The following is a 24,390-nucleotide window of genomic DNA, read 5'->3' on the forward strand; positions in this document are numbered from 1 at the left end:
ATGACAACTGGTTATTGTGTTCCGTGATCCTACACTATCACGATTACATCCCTAAAGGTTGGCAAACTGGCAATACAGAAACCTAAACCGGATGAAAAATTTTAACATTAGAAACGGAATAAAACTTATATTTATAAGTTGCCAAACTGACAGGAAGATGTAGGTGGTGGCTGTGGTAGCAGCAGCCACTTACTATTTTTCATAAAATATCATATATTCTGTAGAGATTTTTCCGGCATATCACTTATCTGTTTTGAAAATATAAACATTATCCTTTAAATTTAGTTTCATTATATTCAATCTTAGTTTTAACAGATTTCAAAAACAGTTAAACAGGAGTGACGGGTTATTTGTTAGCCATCCCAACTTCCAAAAAACTTGACTGTAACTTCGAGTCCCAAGTAACGTACTTCGGAGTACGGAGTGATATACCCTAATTCCAATCAACAGAATCAAATTAATTTAGTGGTTAAATTTTTTATCATTCAGTGTGAGGCAAAAACTTGGACAGCTATGGGAAAATAACTTTTTGTATTTTACAAAACTTGAAAATAAAACTTATATTGTTCAAAAATTTTGTAATAATATGAGTGGTGTACATTTGTAATTTTAAAAATATTTATTTACTTTCCTAAAACAAATTAATCTGATTTAGCTGTGTGCAGCTACTGATCGGGTTCGTTTTGTTCTCAGTTTTTCTTCTCTGATCGATATAATTTCAATTCCACCGGCTTTATGCAGTGTTTTTGAAACACATCGTCATATTGGTAAGTGAATGTGTTGAAAAAAAATCGTAATTTCTAGTCATTATTTCTTGATTTATCACCATTATTATTCATGAACCAGATTTACTGATTAATATAACACAGAAATTGATCAAGTGGCTCATAAGCATTATGCTGATTAGTGAAGTACACTATCTTAATGTTTACAATAAAACATGTATTATGCAAAGCGTTGTTAGATGTTCATATAGTAACACAGAATAGCAAGGTTATCAAATATTGTTAAAAACAATTTATTATGTTGATTTATGACAATCAGTAAATCCATATATACAACAACTAATAATAATATATCCTTCGCGTTTTGAGACCAATTTACGAGAGTGAACATGTCGGTAAATGAAGACAATGTTTTTAATAAAAATTGTATATCCATTAAATTTTCGAGAATAACAAGTATACATAGCTTTTAGTTATATTGACTAACGGTCAACGTTACTCCAGTTCTGCAAAAATTTGCTTTCATTAGTATAAAATGTCCACATAAATTGTTAAGAAATCCACAGTCTTCTCCAAATTGCAAAAATTATCTTTTTGTTTCAGCTTGCTTGAAACGTTGTCATTACTAGTCTTGATACCGAGTTCTTAGTCTAGTACTTTAATCCACGTTTATTAATAGTTACATTTATACAAGAGATAGGTATTGTATCAGCGAGGATTATATTAGTGTTTTTATATTTTTCCCAAAATCAATATTAACAGAAAGTTTAGATAGATTAGAACTAGTTAGAAACTAAACTAGTTAGATTTTCTAAAAATGAGTTGTCTTTTTTGGTCATTTTGCGTTTGTTTATACAGTGATTTACCAATCAAGCTCTTTAGACATTGAGTAAATTAAACCCTCTTTGAACTTTGGGGAAAGTTACTTAGTTTAGACAGATAACGTCCAAATTATTCTCAGTTAAATGTCTTCTGGAATTCAACCTTCTGAAATTTATTTATCTGACTAGCACGTAGGATTGAAATATAATGACGAGATTTCCCGCTTTCTCTGTCTCTTTGAGTACAACCATCAACCCTTCTGTACTAGTAAGTTTGGTTGTATGATAAATTATTAGTTTATGCCGAAGTACTGTTGGTTTGTTTTTGTTTCGATACATAATGAAAAACATTGAAAGCAAAGACCGACAATAGTTAGTACATACCTTTCCTAAATTATTGAACAGATCCAAAAGTTCCACGATTTCAGTAGGTAACTACGTTCTGAAAAATCTACGTCAAACTTCAGGATGTGTTCAAGGATTCTTATCACTAAGAACGTTTTAGATCAGGTAAACATCGGTAATATTTTATTGTAGCTCTTAATCAGACAACTATTTAGAAGAAAGGATTGTTGATACGAATTAGTATTCCGAGTTAAACACATAAGAGCTTCTCTGAAATTCTATTAAATTCTTGGAATAAAATTATGAAATTAGTTCTTTTTACTTCAAAAATTGATTCTTATCAGATTTGGGTTTAGATTAACAGTCCCAGGTTAACCCAGATTAAGATACCAGACTACCTTATCAATAATAAATATGACTTTTGATATATAATATAACTTACTCATAACCTACTGTGAAGTGGAAAAAATATACTTGAGATAAGCATTCTAATATGATTTAACTTGTATTTGATCTAGGGAGAAAATTTGAATGACTTGACAATCAGACTTTTTAATAAGTGTTGATGAAGCAGTGTGAAGCTTTGGGGATTATATAATATCTTTATAATCAGTAATGTTTAAGGAAATAAATAAAAGAGCTTGATAATACAATGATTGGTCTAAGAGAATCAGAAAGCATTTACTGATATACTCTTCCTTAGTATGGGATAATCACGGCTATTATCCCCACAATCTCCAATGAAACTATCCCACATCTAACAAAACCAGAACATTTATGTACCTAAGAATGCCCATTATGTAGTCTGTATTTATGCAGAGTCATTAAGAAGGATTAGATAAACACTAAAAACATATCCCATAACAATAGTTTATCCTTATTTAAAACCAGAAACTTTTAGGTTTGCTCCCCTGTGATCTTGTGGATGCAGGATCTTGGCACATGTCGAACAAGGCCAAAAAGCTATTAAATATTAACTACCTTGTTCAGTTGATGTTGGTCTATGATAGACACAATATACTTATTGAATAAATCTCCACAAAGACCACAATTAAGTGATCATATTTCGATCTATTTACATTCAAAGTGTTAACAGTTATATACAATAGCCGTCATAATATAAAACGTAAGCGAAATATCGTCTTTATTAAAAAATTTCAAAAAATAAGGACAGGATGATAAAAAGTAAGAACTGAATTAGTCTTCATTATTTATCAATAGTGCATGTGATATTACATGTCTTAGACATATTTAATTCTACAAAGTACATGACCTAACTAACGAAATGCCAATTAAGACTATAAGTTAGTTGTTAAATGAACTAGATATATGTTTAAACTAACTTCCAATCATGTGTTTAGTGATTGATCTTTTCGGTTTGATATATTTTTGTAGATTAAATCAATTAAATAGAATTCTACATGGTTAAAGTAAGGAGCGGCCGTGGTCTCATATTCCTAAAATTGTTCATGCTTCTTAAAGATCACATAAAGCTAGGATATCAGCTCGAGTGTAATATCATTAGTACTAATTGTTATGCTAAGCGGTGATTTTATTCTGATTATTACTGTACTAATTTTATGTCATTTACTACACTTTGACTTCAAATATCTAATAATTTCACTTTAAAAACTAAAATAATCGAGTGGTGAGAATACACTAAAATAAGTGTTATACTGTGATTAAGAATTACCAAATCAAAGTATAATTAATCCAAAACCATGCTGAACTATAACAGACTGGTGGGTACCAAATTATATAGAAAGTTAAAATAAATGGAAATATGAAGCATATTGAGATTGATAGTTTCACTTCCAGTGTTTCGTTTACTCCAAGTCAAATTGCTGGAAAATAAAAAGAAAAGACGTCCCAGTAAGTTAATTGTTGTTCGAACTCCAACTTTTGAAATTGGAATCAGTAGATTTTGAATTTATTGTCAAGCAGTACCATTACAATGTACGATTTAAAAAACCAAGAATACTAAACTACGCTTTTTGATCATTCTTAATATAATATTAATTAATAAAGAAAAGCACCTTCAAAATTACTTTTATTGTTGATTAACGTCAAGTAGAAGTAAAATGTTCTGCTTTGACAACTTAAAAGTGAATATTTTAATTTAATTTTAGCGAGAAAAGAATGGGTAGCATAACGGTTAATTATAAGCATCTAAAGTAAAACCTATTAAATTAGAAAATGTCGTTATTGAGACAGTAAACTCGGTCCACGACGATAAATGATCATGAATGAATTTGAGAAAACGACATAAGTCACCATAATTTATCTTTTTTTAAATAAATTTATTATAACTGTATTAAATAAAAGTCAATGAAGCGAAACTTATGGACAAATTTGACTGAAATCACCAATGTTTTCTGTAAATTTCTTCAAATACTTATCTGAATAGAATCGTATTATTTTTAGGGAAAACTCACAAACTGTGAAGCCAACTACGATACTTTTAATCAAAGAAACACATTTAACATGATCCTTCCATATCATATGGATTTTCATGGAATTTATTTATACTCTTCAAACCTAATCTTGCATCAAATGATAGATAAAACTTATAAATATTAACAGTATAATCTACCGATTCATTAGAGTTTTGATTAATCATTTCAATTTCAGACTTGAATTTTCTTCGATCAATGTGCTTTTTGTATTATGTTGATACGCTCACTTATTTGGGTGTGATAACATCAAATCAAGGAATTCAGTCAGCTCGTATCGTGTTCACATTGTTCACCATATGGATGGTTGGTAGTGGGATTATGCACGTGGTTAGTTGTACAAGTGTTTTCCACCTCTAGCTATTAAGCATCACCAAATAAATCTGAGTTTAAGATAAATATATGACAAATTAATCTTCTTAAATGGATTTGATGTAGTCATTAAAATATCATGAATATTTATCATTTCATGAAATTTTTTAATATTCATAAGATTTTAACTTATATTGTTTAATGACCTAGTTGCATGGATATCGTTGTATCGTGGAGGAGGATTATGTCGAAAATTCAAAGTTACCGATATATTTTTCTTCGGACACAACAGATATAACAGTCACTTACTGAGATAGGTTAATGCATATATCCATCACATACAAGTGGCTGGATTTGGCTTCACAATCGTTAAAATTGTTTTTAGAACAAATCTCTAACCTGTAAATTGTGAACGACTTCAACTAGTCCGTCTAGTAAATACAGGAACTAAGGTCATATAGCTTTTATTTTACAAATTCTAGAGTGTATGGATCTTATTGACATCAGCTACTCGCCATTTGTGTCAACACTTTTGTACTATTTCGGTTACACTAATTAGAAGCATCCCTAGAACTCTTTAGAAGCATGGTTGTTCAGCTGCCTCATGATCACTCAGTTTATTGTCTTGATATCATTATAGTGCAAACTCTGAATGATCATTTTACATATTATGGACAAAATAGGGTCTCGAGGAGCTAAGTCTGATGATTAAAGAGAGTAATTGGACCACAAGTCATAAACCTGAGAAAAATTATCACTGAATATGTGGGCCTAGAACCCCCTTGAAGTGTTTACTGTCTTCTTTGAGTAGTTTATACTTATAAATGCTTTCAGTGAATTCCTCTTGGAATTCTATAACTACATATACAAGTCAAACATAAGAACAAATGTATATCTACAAATGTTTTGATTTGTCATGATTGATGATTTTTTTTCGGTAATTGAACTGACTGATAAAATTTTGATTGGGCGGCTGGTTCTCACGCAAATAAATGGTGATAGTGTACGGAGTTATATTTTAAGAAGTTACGAGGTAGATAATCACTAAATATACAAGTAAACCACTAACTATAAAGAATTTAATACGATAGCCTCTGGATACGTGGCCGATAACGTCACTAATTCAATACATACATATTAACCTGCTAAAGCATTTGCTTTTGTAACTATGGCTACATAATTGTGCTGGATTCTTCAATTATGTAATTTGTGTTGAATAAACGATTTGATAATAATTTTCATCTTGGAAGGACATCATCTGGTAATTTGCCAATAAAACATAAAAAATATAAGATTAAATCTATGTGGGCTTGCAATTGTTTCATACTGACTAAAACGTACAAGTCTGGAAAGAAACAGTAATTCGGTAGTAAACAGTTTCAAATTATCAGTCTAACATTATTATTTAGGAAATGGTTCGTAAAACGAATTGCGTTTGAATAAATAAAAACCATTGAGTCACCACCAACGTTAGATTAGTAGATTAAAAAGCCCTCTTAGAAATTTATTGTATCACTGAAGGGTAGAATATTTACCTATTCATCACTCAAAGTAGATTGGAAACACCAGCCTCGCTGTGGTGTACTAATATTTAGACTTTATTAGCTAATTCTTGTTTAACAATATGAAAATTAAATTCATTCTAAGCCGCATTATAAAAAGTTTACTAGGTAACTGAGCAAGAAAATCTAGAAGTATCTACTTATAATATTTTTTGTATTTTATAGATCTGTTTGCTTAATGATACAAATTTATTGTTATTTTATTGAAAACAGAACTTCTTTTATTTTGTGCTGTCTACATTCCTGTTAACAATGATAGATCGAACATTTGGGAGATTTTTGGTTGAATGAAAATCATCGTGGTACATGGAGTTACTTCGAGTCTTGTTATTTTCTTTTAGTAACATTATCTACTGTTGGTTACGGCGATTATGTAACTCATTCAACATTGGGGAGATTATTTATTTGTATATTTATACCAGTTGCTATGGTTAGTCTTCTACTTTTGATGAATTCTATAGGAAAATAAATTAAGATGTTTTATCTGAAAATAGTAATCTGAAGTAGTGACTTAAAGCAAACTGATTTAAATTATAACTAAACAATTTGAAAAGTCATCGAAGACTTAAATAACCTTTTGAGTAGATGGACTGGTTCATTATTTACTTTCTGTTACTCGGATCATCCATACAGGATTTAAAACCTACTAATAAATTAACAGAAATAGATAATAATTACATTATTTCCATTGAAATGATGAACAGGTCAATGTGAGACCACCATTGTGAACCTGGAATAACTGGACGGACGTTTCGTCTCAGCGCGGCACTCCTCAACGGTGTGCATCCACGATCCTGCACGCAGGGTTCGCACCCAGGACCTCCGATCTCTCTTAACACAGAGACCAATGACCCATCATCCAAAGGCAATAATGTCTAACTTTAATCAATGCACAATATTTCGTGACCATCCTCTGTTGTCTTCGGTGGGTAACTATCTCACACCCAAAACGATCAAACTCCACTGATCTAAATGTCTGGAAGCTCAGTGTTTGAGCTTGAGACCGAATGTCTTGGGTTCGATTTCTGTGCACATGGTCGCGGACGCGCGCTTCCGAGGGGTCCCATACTAGGACGAGACGTCCGTCCAGTGATTCCAGGTTTTTACTTATGGTCTAACATTGATCGGTTAATAGTTTCAATGAAACTCAGCAATCTCTACAATATTAATAAATAAAGTAGGTAAAATCGTGCTGACTAGAGTCCGTAAATCATCTTAGCACTTACAATTTCCGAAATTTGTTGGTATGATTTATAAATACTGAATAATACATTCTCATTCTAGACCGTATGCAGGAATAATCCTTCTCACTGTTAGCTACTATAGTGAAAAAGTTTGATGTTAGAATTCTCCTCAATATAAATAACCAACCTTTCTGAGATAAATATTAGTAGAAATAGGCAAAATTTCGGATCATTTTATTAGTTTACACTCAGAAAATACAAGCCTGATCCGAATTTCCCGGTAGGTTTGCTTTGATACACATAGCACATTTGTCTTGTGAGGCTAGATCAATGTTAATAAGCACATCAACAGAGCTTGGAAATCAATAGCACTACAAGAACCTTAAGACTTTTCACAACAAATAACCAAGTTTGTATCGTGGTTTCAATTTGAATGACACACAGTTAAAGTGTAATCAGTACAAAATCAAGTATGCCGAAAACACATTTTTTAGTGAATTCTAAAATGATTTTGTTGCAATGCAACAAGTACTAGAAAAGTTGGAACTTTAGGAAATATTTAAAGAACTAGTGTTTTTTTTAATATGCTTATTGTACAAATATTATGCACCTGGACTATCGAATTTCTATATTATCTGTATCGTGAGCTTTTATTGAACCTATTAACTATTAGTGTAGGCTCTATTATTCACTAATTATTGGTAATTAATCATTCATCTTTCGCTTCATTCCTTCTATCCTATATGGGTTGATGAGGTGTAAAGTATTATTTCTTATATGGAATGCGTTGAGGACTGGTAACTTATGTAGATAAACCTGTGAGTGTTTGAAATATAGGAGAACAGAAGCTACCTGCTATGTTCACTTGTTCGGACTCAATACTGAGTATAGAAGCAGATGTACATTATAGTGGGTCAATAAACGTCAAATAATCTCTTCAACACTCAAGGTTAATCGTACTGGCTGAGGCGTATCGCTGGTCAATTTACGGATCTAGTCTGCAAACTGATTTGCATAGTCTGACCAGAAAAGTATAAATCTGGATTTTGATTAGAACATTTTACGAGCTCTCGATTTAGGAAGTATAGCATAGTCAGAATTCATAACAGTCGATCATCAATCACTAGTAGTTTTCCATATTAAATACACTTAAAATGTATGAAATAAATAATCCAATATCAAATCATTAAGCTACAAAAAGATTGCAGCCAAAAAAAATCACCTAGCTACAACAATAAAATAAATAAAGCGATCTATAATTAGACTAGATAAAATAAAGTGTACTATAAACATAAACTTCAAATTCATGGTGTCGCGATAGGTTCACTGCTAGGTCTAATATTGACTGAGAGTTTTCTCACTAAACTGGAAAATTATACACTAGCACAGCATATTGACAAGTTTTCATTTTACTGCCGATATATGGACGATACATTCATCCTTTGTAACGACCATACTGACTTGATAGAAACATTCGAGCGACTTAATGAAGTTAACCCTTCCATAAAATTCACATGTGAAGAAGAAAATTGAGGTAGAATAGCCTTTCTAGATGTTCTACTTACAATAAAAGATGAGTCACAAAGTAGAAACATAAACAGGAAAACTCCTTGAACCGGCCAATATACAAATTTTCTTAGTTTTATTCCTCTACAATATAAAAGGAGCCTGATTAAAACACTTGATTATAGAATCGAGACCGAATGCTCTTTAGGGGCGATGCACCCAGCAAAATGCTAATAATAAAGTTTCACAGAGCAACCCGAAGAACTTTCAATGCAAGTAAACTACAACTATTGTTTTCTACACATCTGATCATAACTCCAGGATTGAAAGATAAATTACCTAGACCAGCCCCTTTCTGTATCCACCAGTTCAACTGCACTCGTAGAGAAAGTTATATTATCAGATGTTCTAGAAATTCGTGGTTTTGCGCTCGCGAGAACCTCCCAGTGTGATTAAGTAAGGGTATAGTTAAAATTATTAACAGCTCGAATTTAGCTCACCTAGTACAAACAGGCCAACATCGAATAATCATTCACAATAATATATCGCGTTAATAGCGATCCTCCTAAATCTGTCAGACTGAGAATCCTTCACATGGCTGAAGCAATAGCTATTCGGATCAGAAAGCCGGAGCTTCTGGCCTGAATAGTTAATGGTCGTTTTGATGATCTGGTGACGTGGTTCGATTAATGTTCATACAACTTTCCTCATGAAATTTTCATAGCTCAAACTTATCTTAACCAAACATCTTATTTTTATTACTACTGCTGTCATTAATTATTATTATTAATGTAACACTTTCAAACGCTTTGAGAAATTTATTCAGCATCCATCCGTATTTACTAATTCGTACCTAATTGATATTACTTTACATATAACGTGATTTATGATTTGTAATTATACTATCATCTCTCTTACCCGATGTTAACCATATCAATTCTGACCATTAACCTCACAATTTCATTCAATATATAATTTTATTCAGGCCAACACTTCATATTAGTTATCCCAACACAAATGACGTGATTAAAAACAATTTTAAATTCACATGTTATAATTTTAAACGATGAATTTTACCTTAAACCTGGACGTTTTTTGGATAATTAATTTGGATTTTATAATTTCAGAACCTGAAGAGAATTTACTGCAAAGAATAATCGTCGTTCATATATCTTCATTTTGAAATAGAATGTATTTCAAAATGATCAAAAATAATAATTAAATGCTCATTTAAGTGCTCTAGCGCGAGAGTGGTAGGTCCTGGGTTCGAATCTCGCGAGGCGGGATCGTGGATGCGCACTGCTGAGGAGTCCCACAATAAGACGAAACAGCCGTCCAGTGCTTCCAGGTTTTCCACGGTGGTCTAGTTTCAATTGACTCATGATTTCAACTATATATAAAAAAAATGCTCCATTAGTTTAAAAATTTATTAAGACTTCATGAATGACATAAAATATACCTTGTATTAGTATTTAGAAATAATTATATTTAACGAAACAGTTTCCTTAATTTTCTAGTTCAATGCAAAGAATGTGGAACAAAATTGTGTTTAGCTACATTCAATGTTCAGTTTTTTTTTAAAATATCATACTAAAAAAACTTATGAACTTGATTATGACAGTTTGTTGTTAGGATATTATACAAACTAAAAAAACACCAATGATTTGTTTGGTCGAAATCACCATACATTTTTATCAAGCTTCTACGATAAAATTACCATCTAGTTCATTTCGAAGTTCGTATAAATAATAATAATTTAATTACTAATTTTACAAATCTTGGTATTTAAAAAAGTTGTCTAGACAACGAAACCTGAGTAAGAGAAACAATAAAAACAATAAAATTTTAACTTGGTCAAATATCTCATACGTATACTGACTATTCAAATAAACACCGTAATTCTAAAATGGGAGAGTTGTCTGTTAAAATTATGTGTCCAAAAAAATATTTTGTCTCATATTTCTGATTATGCATATGGATTCAAGTCAACTCTATCTTTGAACACGCATTAATTGTATAAAAATTTATACAGCGGAAGTGCACTTTGTCATTGTGTTTATACACTGAAATATATTCACCTGTGAAGTGTTTCATAGATTTACAATCTTACATAATTTTTAGTTCAAAAATTAAATTAGCAAATTTCATTTGATTAGAGAAGCGCATTTCAGTGGAAATGATTATGAGACGTGGTATTCATTTTCTTGTACAGTTTCATAAATATATATATATATATATCACTTAGTCATCTATTGTTACGGAAGTCCCACTGATTTGACAAAATATAAGAAAGATTAAGATACTTGAACTGATAATTTGCTGACCATGCTAAACAGAATTTAAATGACACAACTAATATATATATGGCTACAAATTCCTTACTCAGAGGACAAAAACAATGAGTTATGCTGGAAAGTTGAATTTATCATTTCAACAATATTATATTCCTTTCTCATTAATAAATAAGTAGTGTGAATTCAGTGTAAATTTTTATATGGATACAAAAGAGACAAAGAACAAAAGTGTTAACTATCAATAGTTAAAATTATATCAGAAAGTGGATAAACTCATTGTTTCCAACATGTATTATCAATAAAATATGATATTTTAAAATGATCAATGCTTTCTTTTGTTTTCATCACTTTCATTGAAATTTAAGGGTGTTTCTGCAAGTTTTGTGCCAGAGTTATTTCGTAATTTCAATAACAACTATACTAATTCTTCGGATCGATATGAACCAATTTCAGGTGAACGGTGAGTGCATGAAGACACTTTTTATTTGATAAAAGTAGTTTTTAAAGTTACACGGTTTTATTTTAATTTTGAGTGGTATATCAATAGTTTAGATTTTTTACTTAGTTACAAGTTACCAAACATCACAATCTAATCTGTTTTTATCTTATTGATAACAATTAAGATTTTTCTATACTAAACATCTTCCAGTTAGAGTATTATTTTGTCATTTCACATCTTACAAGAAATGCTTTACATCTTACTGAAGAGATACTTCTTTTGAGATAAAGCAACTTAATCTTAACGATTAATTAATGAAATAAAAGCCTACTGACAAACTTAATGAGGATGACTCTTATTTTAAAAAACTCATTGTCTGTTTTACAAACACTACACATTTATAAATGAATCGATAACAGTAATGAAGTTCTCATTTAACCTACAATATTTCCCAGTTAAGAAACAACTGAGCTGCTCTAGTGCTAGATAACAACAACTGGCATACAACACTTGAAAAATTAGAAGAAAACTTAATAAATCATCAGGACAATTAGAAATAGTAAATATGGTGACGAAGGATTGACCTTGAGACACAAAATTAGCGAATAAAAATTAGTGACACTCAATCAGAAACGGGCAAAGGTTATGCGAAAATTCGGATTTGAAGAAAATTATTCGCGGTTATTATTAATAGGAATACTTTAACACCGTTAACAAAAAATGCGTATTGCCATTATTACCTGGGCAATAAGCCATGAAGATTTGACTACAATTTGATGGGCAACATTAAAAATAAATATTAGATATAATTGTTCTACTTATATATACCAAGTTTTCAATACCAGAATGTACATATATCCTTATGTGGCTTCTTTTTCGAACTAGGAGTGATTTTAATTACAGATCAGTACCATTTAGCAAACCATTCAAGGCCACAAACCCCTAGTCATTAATACTTATGGCTTCACACTTCATCAAGACTTTTAGGTCTTAAAGTGAACAGAATACATTTAGACAACTAAGTGAAAATCAGAGATTCAAATCATGAACTACAGTTAGATATTAATATTGGTCATCCAACCATCAATCTTTAATTTACTGGGCAATTGGTTTTACAAAGTTTGAATTCATTCATAAGTTAGTCACTAGTAATATCATGAGACTTACTTTCAGATTACAGCATTTTGAGATTTTTCGTTTTATATTCTACAGACATGTTATCGTTTGCGGAAATTTTGATAACGAAAGCATACGAGCTTTTATCAAAGGTTTTCTTTACGGATGTCAAGCCAAAGGACGTATGAGAATAAATATGGTACTTTTGAGACCGTAAGTGCGCATACAGTTTTTTACTCATATAAATATTAAGCTAGAAATCAATCACTTCTGTAAAAGTTTCTGACTTGTTTAGTAACTCAATTATATGATAAGGCTTAAAACTTTAACCACAGACTGACGTACTTTCATATTGTATTTCATAAGCTTTTCGAAAATTCACGCCACTAAAAATTCTTTAAGCAAAGAGAGATTACAATAAAAATCAACTTAAATCAAGTGTACTTAATCAAAAATAGTTATTCAAAAATCGGATAAATTGTATTGAGCAATTTTTTCATTCATTATAGAGTAGTAATTATTTTTTCTTGAGACTCCGGGTAGTGCAGAACTGGTTATGTAAATGTTTTCAGTAAAAATAGGATAGAATACGAATTCAAAGATTGACTTCATAAAATATTCACATATTTAGCAGTTCTAAGCATACAAAAAGGCTAATAAAATAGTTATTGTCACTGAGATTTGTAGCCCTACTTTTATTTGGCTCGACTGGTTATTGTTGAACAATACCTTCTACCGTTTAGATTTACACTAAGAAACCAACGAGTTCAATAATTTTGGGTTCAGTGGCTGAAGTTTACATTCTTTACAGAACATTAATCGTTGAGCCAATATACATATATATATAAAGTTTGAATTTATATCTACATGTGACGGCATGAATATGATGCAGCCGTAACACGTTTTACAATATTATTTCAGATGTCACAAAGAAAAACAGTTATCTGTTGTTACGAACCTTTAAAACGTAAGATGAGGTTTCACGCGAGTAAGCTTTCTAAAGTGCAGTTTGATGATTAATGCTACGTTTATCCGGAGACATGCAAATTAGGCAATTCAGAAACTGCTCACAGTTGTATATCTTGAAACAAGTACCAAACACCACCATTTGTAAAGACTTAGTGGATGATAATTGTAAACGTCATTTTATGAACTACAAACCTAACTTCCCATTGATCAGCCTGTATGAGGCATTTTTGTGTTGAATTGCGCCACGAATCCCACGACTTAATTGATTATTATAGAAAGGACTTAGAATTATGCTATGAATCTTTACGTTATTGAGAAAATGATAACCATGATTTTTTTGAGTGTTTTGCGTTCGAAAATTTCATTATGAAAATAATATTTTTCAAACCATTTACTTTTAATAATTACAAAGAATACCACTGGATTATGCATTGAAAGCAATTCTTAGTCCATATCATGCATGGGTTCGATATTTTCTTGGTACACCGAATAATCCACACGATTTAGCCAGAACTAAATTAAAAGAAGCACGAGCAGCATTCATATTAGCCACACCAAATACAAAATTTCGTGATGATGAAGACAGTGCAAATATAATGCAAGCGATTGCAATAAAGGCTAGAAAAAAGAATTTACGCGTTATTTTGCAATTACATTATTTTAGAAATAAGGTGAGTTTCCGAAAAAGATTTTTTCTGCAGCTTTATGGGAATTTGTGATCACTTTGATTTCTGTTTAAAGATGACAGAGTGGTTGACTGCGTAAAATGACAAATCAGGCCAAAATATTCATAAATCTTTTTAGGTATACAATTAATATCTTTCTATCTATCTATGTGTTAGATTCCTGGAAGTTGGTTCTGTACTTTGATTAGTTTTGTGAAATTGAAGCTTTTTCTCTATTTGATACAGTTTAAATATTTATTACATATGACTGTTGTATACAAATATTTCGAAATAGTAAAAATACGAACAATTTATTACCACCCACTCATGAGGGGGTCCTTATATATATATCACTTAAGCCTGAAATACAGTCAAATCACAGTTGACGTTAGTTGTATTCATTATTTAAATTTTTTAAACCTTTTAAGAGTTCTGACTATTAGTTTGTATGGAACTGATCAATTACTTTTGTCATATCAATCCGTTCCAGTTCTTGTATTTCATTTTGACTGGCAGTGTAATGCAGGATCTTTCGAAAGGAACAAACGTGCCCACCGGGAAGTAAATATAACCAGCTGATGTACCATGAGAAGAGTGAAAGACACTGTAAACACAACATACTACTCATGTTTATAAAAAGTGAATCCTATTCAGTTTATTTTTGTTGATGATTACTATTCACCCGAAAGTGGCTATCCAAGCAAAGAACAGTTTCGTCATCTTCATATGTATGTATTTACCGACTAACTGTCGGCTGCACATCTGCTTAATTCAATTTATGAATTTGTATACATGACTGTTCTTGTTCTCGAAAGTAGGAAACTAAACAAGTATGGAGCCCAATTCTGTCACATCTCAACAGCAGTAGCTACGTAATGCATAGAGCTAGGATATTTAATGACAGTTTATTCCATCATAGTATTTCAACAGGATTCAATAACGAATTTTATACACGGGAAATCCATAAAAATTCGACTAAATGATTCTCACGATCACAAATCACTGCAAGAAATTTTAACATTCTTGTTCCTTTACATGTTTCAAATCTCAAAACTACAGATGAAATTATTACAAGACTATAAACCTATTTTAACAGAAATTCATTATTATTGCATGTTTTATAATCTATGAGATGCTGCAAATTTTATTTTTGTAATTCATATATCATTTTGTATGTTCTCATTTATTGATTTTTAGTGTTTAATGAATAATTTTCCACGTTGGACATATTTAGCCAACGATATGGTAGTTTGCATGGAAGAACTAAAATTAGGTTTAATGGCGTACAATTGTCTAGCACCAGGTTTCTCAACGTTGATTGTAAATCTTTTAAATGCACATGGAAGTAAACCAAGAGTATTTGAAGTAAGATATTTTTTGACTCTTATTTATATGAAATTAACTTTTGAGTAGTTTCACCATCATGTTAATTATTTAAAAATTAAATCTTGAAAGCCAGATATTTATCATTTTCTATTACAAATGACTATCAAAGTACACAGTTGGTGACAAGCATTTCAAAAACATGAAATTTATATTTACTGGTTAAAGACAAACGATAGGAAGTGTATTAAACTTAAAATCCCACAATCGTAAAAAAATGATGCAATTGTTATATAACATGGTAGTTGCAGTGCAGATTGATCGACAGAATTAAAGCACCACTGAGAACTAAACAACCTTAGCATTATATACCATCTAACGACAAATTAGCGTATAAATAAATAATTAATTTGTGTGAGAAACAACTGTTCACTAACACATAATAAAAAGGCCTAAATGATATCAATAAAACATCCTCAGCATTAGTTGTTCTTTAAAATGAACGTACATCATAACACATGTACTTGCAGCTAGAAATACAATTCTCAACAGTGATGGATATAATAGCTCCATACACTTCCTAATTATTTAGTTACTTAACGAATAAACTGGTTCTACTAAATATGCTCAGTAGATAGTAACTTAGGGAAACAGTGTATAGATTGGTAATAATTAACTGTCGGTGTTCACACCTGATACACTCTTGTGCTATTTATATACTCAAAGTAAATTTTGTAATTTTATTTTTATTCTCCGGCTTGAAGATCAGAATTTTATTAGAGTTTCCTAATGTTTAGTTTTATTGCTGTGATATTACTATAGTTTGAGAGAAAGTCTACTCATCGGAATTCAGGATTTTTATCGCTAACACGTTTGTCATATTACTGTCTTTGGTCGAACTCTATGCTTAGTTTATGCACTTAACTGAATTAATTATGGCTAGAACATCTTTTTTAGGGTTATCAAACCACTTATGGGAAAAATATATTTTAAAGACAATAGTACTTGAGAGTCAACTTGTTTATACTGTTCACCTACTTTTTATACTTCGGCTTTTTTAGTATGAACGTTGGAGAATAGAATATGAGTATGGATTTCGAATGCAACTACATGATGTTGGTATTAGTCATGAATTTTCAAACCTATTTATTAGAGATTTAGCTATGTAAGTTTACATTTAGATTTCCATTATCGATTAATTTCCCTATATCAACATAGGTAGTGGGAGTCACTAATCTACTGAAAGTAACACTAGCTAATATATAATGTCTATTGGTATATTTTAATGACTCATAGAGAGTAGTGTTCCTGGCTGACAAGCGACGATACAAATGAAGACTACAAGCAAATTACAAAGCATTTATATATCAAGTGTACATAATCTTCAATCACTCATTTGCATCTTGCGGTGTGTTCTGTAATCCGAAATGTCTTTTCGTCTGGTCATCATGTGTTCTGCCTGCGCCGTGCTTCCGATGTACTGAAACTATTCTCTTCGTCTGACGACTGTGACAACTTCAACACCACGTTCTGTTATGTAGTACTTACAAGCAATCTTGTGAATCGAATCCACTACAATGGTAGAGTTAGAAATAATAACTCAGTTATAAGAAAGGTGAAAATAAACCGTGAGATTTGAACATTTGAATCACTTCACAGCTCAATACTCACCCAAGTTAGCTAAGTAGATCTTAATAACCAATTTTAAATTCGTGAAAGTGCTGTTGTTCAGCATTTGTGATTGAAGATGTTATAAACTTGTCTAACAGCAAGATCATTCTGATGCTGTCTAGGAAAACAAATAAATTACTGTTCACAACACAAATGTTAGTGTGCGAATGAACGTTTTATATAACAAAATAATAAAATCCCAGTGGTTAGCCAACAAAATAAAAACCCAAAATAACCACTTAATATCAATTGAATTTGAATGATACGTTAAATTATAAAATACAGAAATACAATGTAATTACATGAAGAATATAACATGTTCGAGTAGATTTGTTATCCCAGAAATCACCTGTTCTTAAACATCTTAAGTTGTCCATTATTGTAATCAGTTAATAAATTCTAACGCTATTTAGGTTTTTTTATTTCACAAAAATAGTTGTATGTTTGGTAATTAAGATCGGCCCAAGCCTATTAATTTGAACAGGTTACTCTGAAGCAAGCGCCCCTTAGCCTTTATTTTTTCTTAACAAAAAAAATATCAAGATATTTCTATTTATCTCTTAGTGTTTTGTAGTGTTCGAAATTCAAAACACTTGTACGTCTAGATGCAGAATCATAAGATTGATTATGAATACCTGATGACTCAGCTGTCAACCAATTTCGTTTACTTAAACATACTAGGTCGGATGAAATCAGCTTATTATAAAAAGTTCCGTACGAAGTTTACTTATTCAAGTCAAGAAGTTTTTTAGTTTCAGTGGTAAGTGGCTACAAGAGACTGACTTAGTATCCATATTTTGTGGTATGTTTACAGTGCAACCAGTTTAAAATGTACAAAACCACAAAAATACTACGAGGTACAATGAATAATGAAGTTATAATGCTTATAACTGGATTAAATTCAATAGTTGATTAGAATTGAGTTCACCTTAAGGTCCGAAGGTCTTAGTTTCAATCTCATATGAAGTTATAAGTGCACAATGATGGCGAGCAATAAACTCGAATGAAATACCAGTTCAGTTGTTTCTATTTTTTATTGTTTTTCTCGTCAATATCAGTGTGTAATGAAAACTACTTCCAAAATGAACGTGTTTCCACAGACTAACAAAATTAGGAACCTTAAATTTTAGTTTACTGATTGTTCTGTGATGTAGGAGGTAGATTTGTATAACTTGGTGGAAAACAAAATTCGCTATTTTATTAAATACTCTTTTCCAGGCCCACATGTACTGTATTTTAAAAATGGTATTAATTTCCATGCATTTCAATAAAGTAAAATTATTTAGTTAAGTATATTGTGAATGGTAGTTACGTGGCAAGACAGTTTTTATCCTAAATTCATATCATTTGACGATTCATTGAAAACCAGAGAGCACTAGATAACTATTTCGCCTTCGTTTTCAGCTGTGAAATCAATCTATATGATCATTTATAAGGTATTTCTCCTCTTTCCTATAGTCTTTCATTCTCGCTCCCTCTCTCTGCCTATCTTTCTGTGTTTCAGTTTTGTCTATGAAAAATGGAATCTTATTCTACTAGCCGTACGTATCAATGGGCTAGAAAAATCTTCAATACTTATAAACCCAATTGAAGTAAACTGTCCAGTGAATAATAATTCAATGCGCGCTATAGTTATATCTAGTGATTATAGTTCTGCTTTAAAGTAGGTGATTTACTTTGGTCTTTTATAATTTTAATGAAGCCACAACCATGTTTAGAATTATATGATCCTATAATTAAGTACTTAGATTGCTTACCATGAGTGATCATTTTTCAAAAATTATCACCTGTGTTTATATAATAAATTAATGTTAGAAAACTGACTAACACAGTTAACGTCTATAAACTTAAAAGCTACAGATGGTTTTGTGTATTAATGATCTTTATCAAATAAACGACAGCATTTGTGGCAAGATCTCAACTTAACCATCCAGCTACATGTGAAAGCATGATTAATTTTTAGAAATAAGGTACCAGTATTATAGAATAATGGAACGGAAATTCACAAAACCAAAATATAAAAAGCGTTGTTTTCACTGTAAGAGTTGAAGTCAAATGAAAGTCAATTTTCCAAATAACTGAGAAACATCAATGTTACCTGAAGTAGTAAGTTCGAAAGCAGATCATAGTTGTGTCATTTCAGTATTGTTAGAAGTTAACAATAGTAAATTTTGTGCTAACATTTTTAAAGTAAATAACTCAACCAAATTAAATGGTTATTAATGTGGTGATCACAACGACGTTAAAACAAGAGAAGCAGAAATGTCACTAAACAGAAAACGTAAACTCAATCAATACATCAAGTTAAAAGTATGGCCGATTATGGTGAAAAACTTGAAATACAGTGATAACACCTGTTATAAGAAATACAGAGACGCTACCAAAAGGAAAGATCAATCGATAGATAATAGTCTTATTTGACACAATATGAATTTGACCTTGGGTATATATATATACTCATCCCTAACCAGTCTTCACAATGATGACTATGGATATTCACTTAGACTATTTGACATATTACAGTCTAGGCTATCAACATTTTATACAGATGCTTCAGCAAGCACAGTTTAATTGCAGATACATGTTATTTTATTTCCGGAAATCAGAATCGGAAGGTTCTTGTATAAATTTGTCCCAACCTCTATATAAATTTATCAATCTTGTAACATCGACCATTCCAGGTTTTAGTAATACTAATTATTAGTCAAGTATACCCGTTTGTCCCCGCTCCACATTAACACAATAAGAAGAGATCATCGTGGTAAATTCCAGAGTGGCTGAAGTAGTAATAATATCGGTGTAGAGAATACGAGGCATACAAGTTATGATTCATGGAGTAGAAAGACCATAAGATCATTTCGTGACTAAGGATCTAAGAGAAGATAAAATAGAAATGATTCTAATGCATTTTGTCCAATGTTTCCAAACATTGGCTACCATAATCACCCTGGCCCAAAACACATAGTCTGTACTTACCTTCACGCCTCAGCCTAATTTTCATCGCATCACGAACTGATGTTTCATAGTGGTTTTTCCACCCGTTACTTTCTTCCAGCTTATTGATACATCAAACAATATCGCCCGTCGCGGTATGCGGTAGTTGGACATAAGTAATATATATCCCAAATACCTCAGTTGATGGGAATTTTCTACCATACCAGCTTATTTACTATCTCTACCTATTACCATATTCCAACCTTAAGATCGCTCACTTCCAGTTTGTACCGAATCACTTAACCAAAACTAAAGCAATTTCGCTTGAAGGTAGTGAGTTCGTGGAAGCTTTCTAAAGTCAACACATAGTTTTAATGTTTTTTCTCATCCTTATCTCTTCATACAATCCATGAGAGTTTTATTTCATTTCTCTAATATGAGTTTCCTTAATACAAAAGTTATTATTATTTATCTTCAGTAATTAAAATTAATTCACATTTGAATTATATTATCCAAATATAATCTTTCTTAAAGTAATGGCTAATTTATGCTATTTTTTCAAACGTTAATAAGCTTGCAGTATTATTGCGTAACATGTGAAGGACACTTAATTGGTCAACCATGCAGATGTAGTCGTCCTGTGTTAGAAAAAAGAAGAAAGATAACAATTGCTAGAGGTGAGATAGATATTTCTTTGTCAAAGGTTGATAAACAGAAATTTCAGGCAGACTTATAGAGACAAATAGATTTTTTACTTTAGAAAACTGACAGCTTTTGTGAGATTATAATGTTCAGTTAATTTTCTTCATACTACTGAAGAGTTAAATACTGACTTACATAGTCTATTGGGCTGTCAGCAACTATTCACAGAAAGATAACATCCAGTTTTTTATGAAATGAAATGAGAAATTTCATAAACTATCCAGAATGTCTTTGAATAATGAAGACGTAGGACCTTCTTCTACCAAAAAAAATCGATAGGTCTTTTGAGACAAATAATAGTATTATTCATCATTATTAGTGAGGGCTTTTATTTCCCAGTTTTCAACATTCAGGACCACATGAGATCATTTTCTGCTGCTACATGGGCATGGTTACTGGTTTCGGGGCCGTGTAAATTTAAACTGAGATACACAAGTCGAGCGGATGAGTCCTAGATGGGACACATAGCACGTTCTAATTTCCCTCAATAGCCAACATTTGAAATATAATATTGTTGATTTTCTCTCCGAACTGGATCGCTCTTTTTTATACCGCAACAATTTATTATGGCTTCTCTTTATTTTACCTAAGAGAGCTGATTTGGAAGATGGAGTTTTTTATAAATAAAGAAAGCAGACAATGAAATATAAGATATTAGTTTTTATTGCTTACAATTTTGGGTCACTAACTGTTTTATCACTATCAGTAGAGAATATATGTAACACCAGAACACCAGAACAAATACAATCCTTCAGTTTCAATAGTCGTCCCTCTGGTTACTCCTCAGGAGCCTAATAAGCATTTTGTGAGTATATCGGAAACTTAAACAACTTCCAGCAACGGTAAAATCACGAACCGATCTCAGGTAGACAGCCACGGAAAATCAGAAAGCTCTGGACAGCTGTTTCGTTCCGATTTAGTAGTTTCCAGTGCACACTCAAGTCCTTAGAATGAGAGATAGAACCGAAGACCAATGGTTTCTCAATGAATGCTTAACCTTTATACTACTGGGTTGGGATGGTGTACATGTGTAACTTCAATCAATTTGTAATCACATCCCAATGCCTGTTGGGGGATACTATCTCATACCCAACATAGTTGAACTCCACTTATCACAGATTCTCACGAGAACTCCTAGAATCGCATTTCAATGTTATCTACAGCAGCAAGTAGAACGTGATCACAAAATATCACGAATTGATCGAAGTTACACATGAACACTATCCAAAGCCAGTAACATAAAGGTTAAGCATTCATTGAGAAACCATTGGTCTTCGGTTCTATCTTTCATTTTAAGGACTTCAGTGTGCACTGGAAACTCCCAAACTGGAATGAAACGGTTGTCCAGAGCTTTCTGGTTTTCAGTGGATGTCGGTATGGTTTATTATGTTGATAGAACAACTACTTAACTTTTAAAGTTGTTGCTTCTTTGCATTACTTTTTCACAGGAAATTATTTGAATTATTGACCTATTCTATCTTATTTTAGACTTAGCACTATATGAACAAATTGGGAAAGCCAGAGAAAATGCTGTTAAAGCGTAAGCCTATTTAAATAAATCTGTATGTAAATGTAGGTATTTGTCCTGATAAAAAATAGCTATAAATACATTTACACAAACTAATAATTCAGTTTAATACTGGCCAGTTTGAAATTGTTACTTGATATAAAGTGGATTATACTAATAAAACAATCTCAAAAGAAATAAATCTATTGCAACGATAATCTTTGAGCTAATACTGCCTTTCCTGTAGTATGCAATGTTATCTCCTGTGAAGATATTAGATCATTAAAAATAACTGTTGACTAAAATTGCATAATTCAGTAAGAGAACAAAATAGAACCTTAGTTTTACTGAATTATTAGGTTTATCATTTAAGAATATTATTTATATGAGCTTTCTGTCTAAGCAACCGCAATATTCTTGTTCACTTATTTATTTTGTAAGTTCTAATTATAATAAAGACAAAGAAGTCATTATTCTGCTGATTAAGATAACTGTGTCCATCAGTTAACATTGAAAACAATCCTTCATATTTAACAATCAAGAGGTAAGCATCATGAAAGATAAGTTTTTGACATTTTTAAAATACTTTTTAAGTGGAAATGAAAAGTATTAGTAAGAGGAAAGGAAAGGCGATAATTTCGAATAACCTGATCTAAAAAAAAAGAAGTGATACAGATGGTTAGTAAAATCTAAGCAATGATTTGTGTTCTAACAGATACTAATTTTTTTCAAGTAGATAAAATCTATACATGATGGAGATTTAAAACTTACATGAATATTATAATTATGCAATGTATGGGAATAATTATCAAAGCACAGAATACTGATGAAAACCACAGTATTGCTAGTCTATGTTACAACATAACAAAAGAAAGTGAAAAGAATAGTGTGACTTCATATACATTTAAACTGAGACGAGTCTAGTAAAGCATACATTAGAGATGATATCCTACAGTAAAGATCAACTGCTATAACGATATATCCGAATGAGTAATTGTTAAAAGGAACTACTTACCAGTCTTATTATTTGTCAGAGAATATGATTCTGTTTGCTTAATTTGTGAATAATAAAATGGATGAAGGAACCATAAATTATGTAGCCCAAATTCAAAACGTCATTTAATTAACTTGAACCATTTACTATTAAACACTTTATTATTCACGATAAATTGTGCACAATGTTTTAATGACTGCATATTTGAACGAAACAATTTGAATTGATAAAGATAGTATATATGCATGTTTACATTGAAATATATATATCCTTTCGTTTATAGTGAAACATGGTCATATGATACTAGATCTACACACTTTTTTCGTCATTCATTTACTGCGACATCACCTAATTTACTACATGATACAAGAAATTTACTATTTGATCAACCTCGTGGGCGAAGTGAAACAAGAAAAATGGACATAAATTCAAGAAATTTAGGACTTCCAAATAATATTCCAGTAAGGTGTATGAATTGTTCTCCAATACGAACTCCATCACATTCATCACAAGTAGATCGTACGGGATCATTTCATTGGGTACCAGATATACCCCTAACAAGGGCCACGTTGGTAAGTGCTCGTGTATATAGTACTAGGTTTACTGATTATTCAATACGAAAATACTAAGGTTCTATAGTAGATTCATGATTTGAAAATGACCTGTTGTTCTCAGCCTTAACTTCGGATACACCAACCACGGAAGATTTTAATTATTGTTCTATCGAATATAAAATATCTAAATTAAATCAAAATTATATCTACCGGTCGTTAGAAAACTCTGGTAAATTGCTTTAAATAGGAATAATATATTTGTAAAATCTCAGCGAATGAATTTGAAGTAAATCCAACGTTCGCCTGGCAATCTG

The 24,390-nt window shown here is 31.3% G+C and overlaps 1 protein-coding gene across 1 annotated transcript in view; it reads left to right on the forward strand.

Annotated features, from left to right (window-relative positions):
• Window positions 1-632: 632 nt before the first annotated feature.
• Smp_166620 (calcium-activated potassium channel) overlaps window positions 633-24,390 on the forward strand; it is a gene marked incomplete at its 3' end in the record, with an annotated part of 27,528 nt that continues 3,770 nt past the window's right edge. The window contains exons 1-10 of the mRNA XM_018792826.1: window positions 633-767; window positions 4,523-4,674; window positions 6,478-6,648; window positions 11,568-11,662; window positions 12,854-12,970; window positions 14,139-14,397; window positions 15,589-15,756; window positions 16,776-16,879; window positions 18,890-19,048; window positions 23,806-24,094. Of these exons, the coding sequence (XP_018644340.1) occupies window positions 4,543-4,674; window positions 6,478-6,648; window positions 11,568-11,662; window positions 12,854-12,970; window positions 14,139-14,397; window positions 15,589-15,756; window positions 16,776-16,879; window positions 18,890-19,048; window positions 23,806-24,094 (1,494 nt within the window). The 5' untranslated portion in view covers window positions 633-767; window positions 4,523-4,542. The remainder of the gene's footprint in view (window positions 768-4,522; window positions 4,675-6,477; window positions 6,649-11,567; window positions 11,663-12,853; window positions 12,971-14,138; window positions 14,398-15,588; window positions 15,757-16,775; window positions 16,880-18,889; window positions 19,049-23,805; window positions 24,095-24,390) is intronic.

The sequence above is a fragment of the Schistosoma mansoni genome (genome assembly GCF_000237925.1).
Source record: "Schistosoma mansoni, WGS project CABG00000000 data, supercontig 0111, strain Puerto Rico, whole genome shotgun sequence".
NCBI classification, from domain to species: Eukaryota; Metazoa; Platyhelminthes; class Trematoda; order Strigeidida; family Schistosomatidae; genus Schistosoma; species Schistosoma mansoni.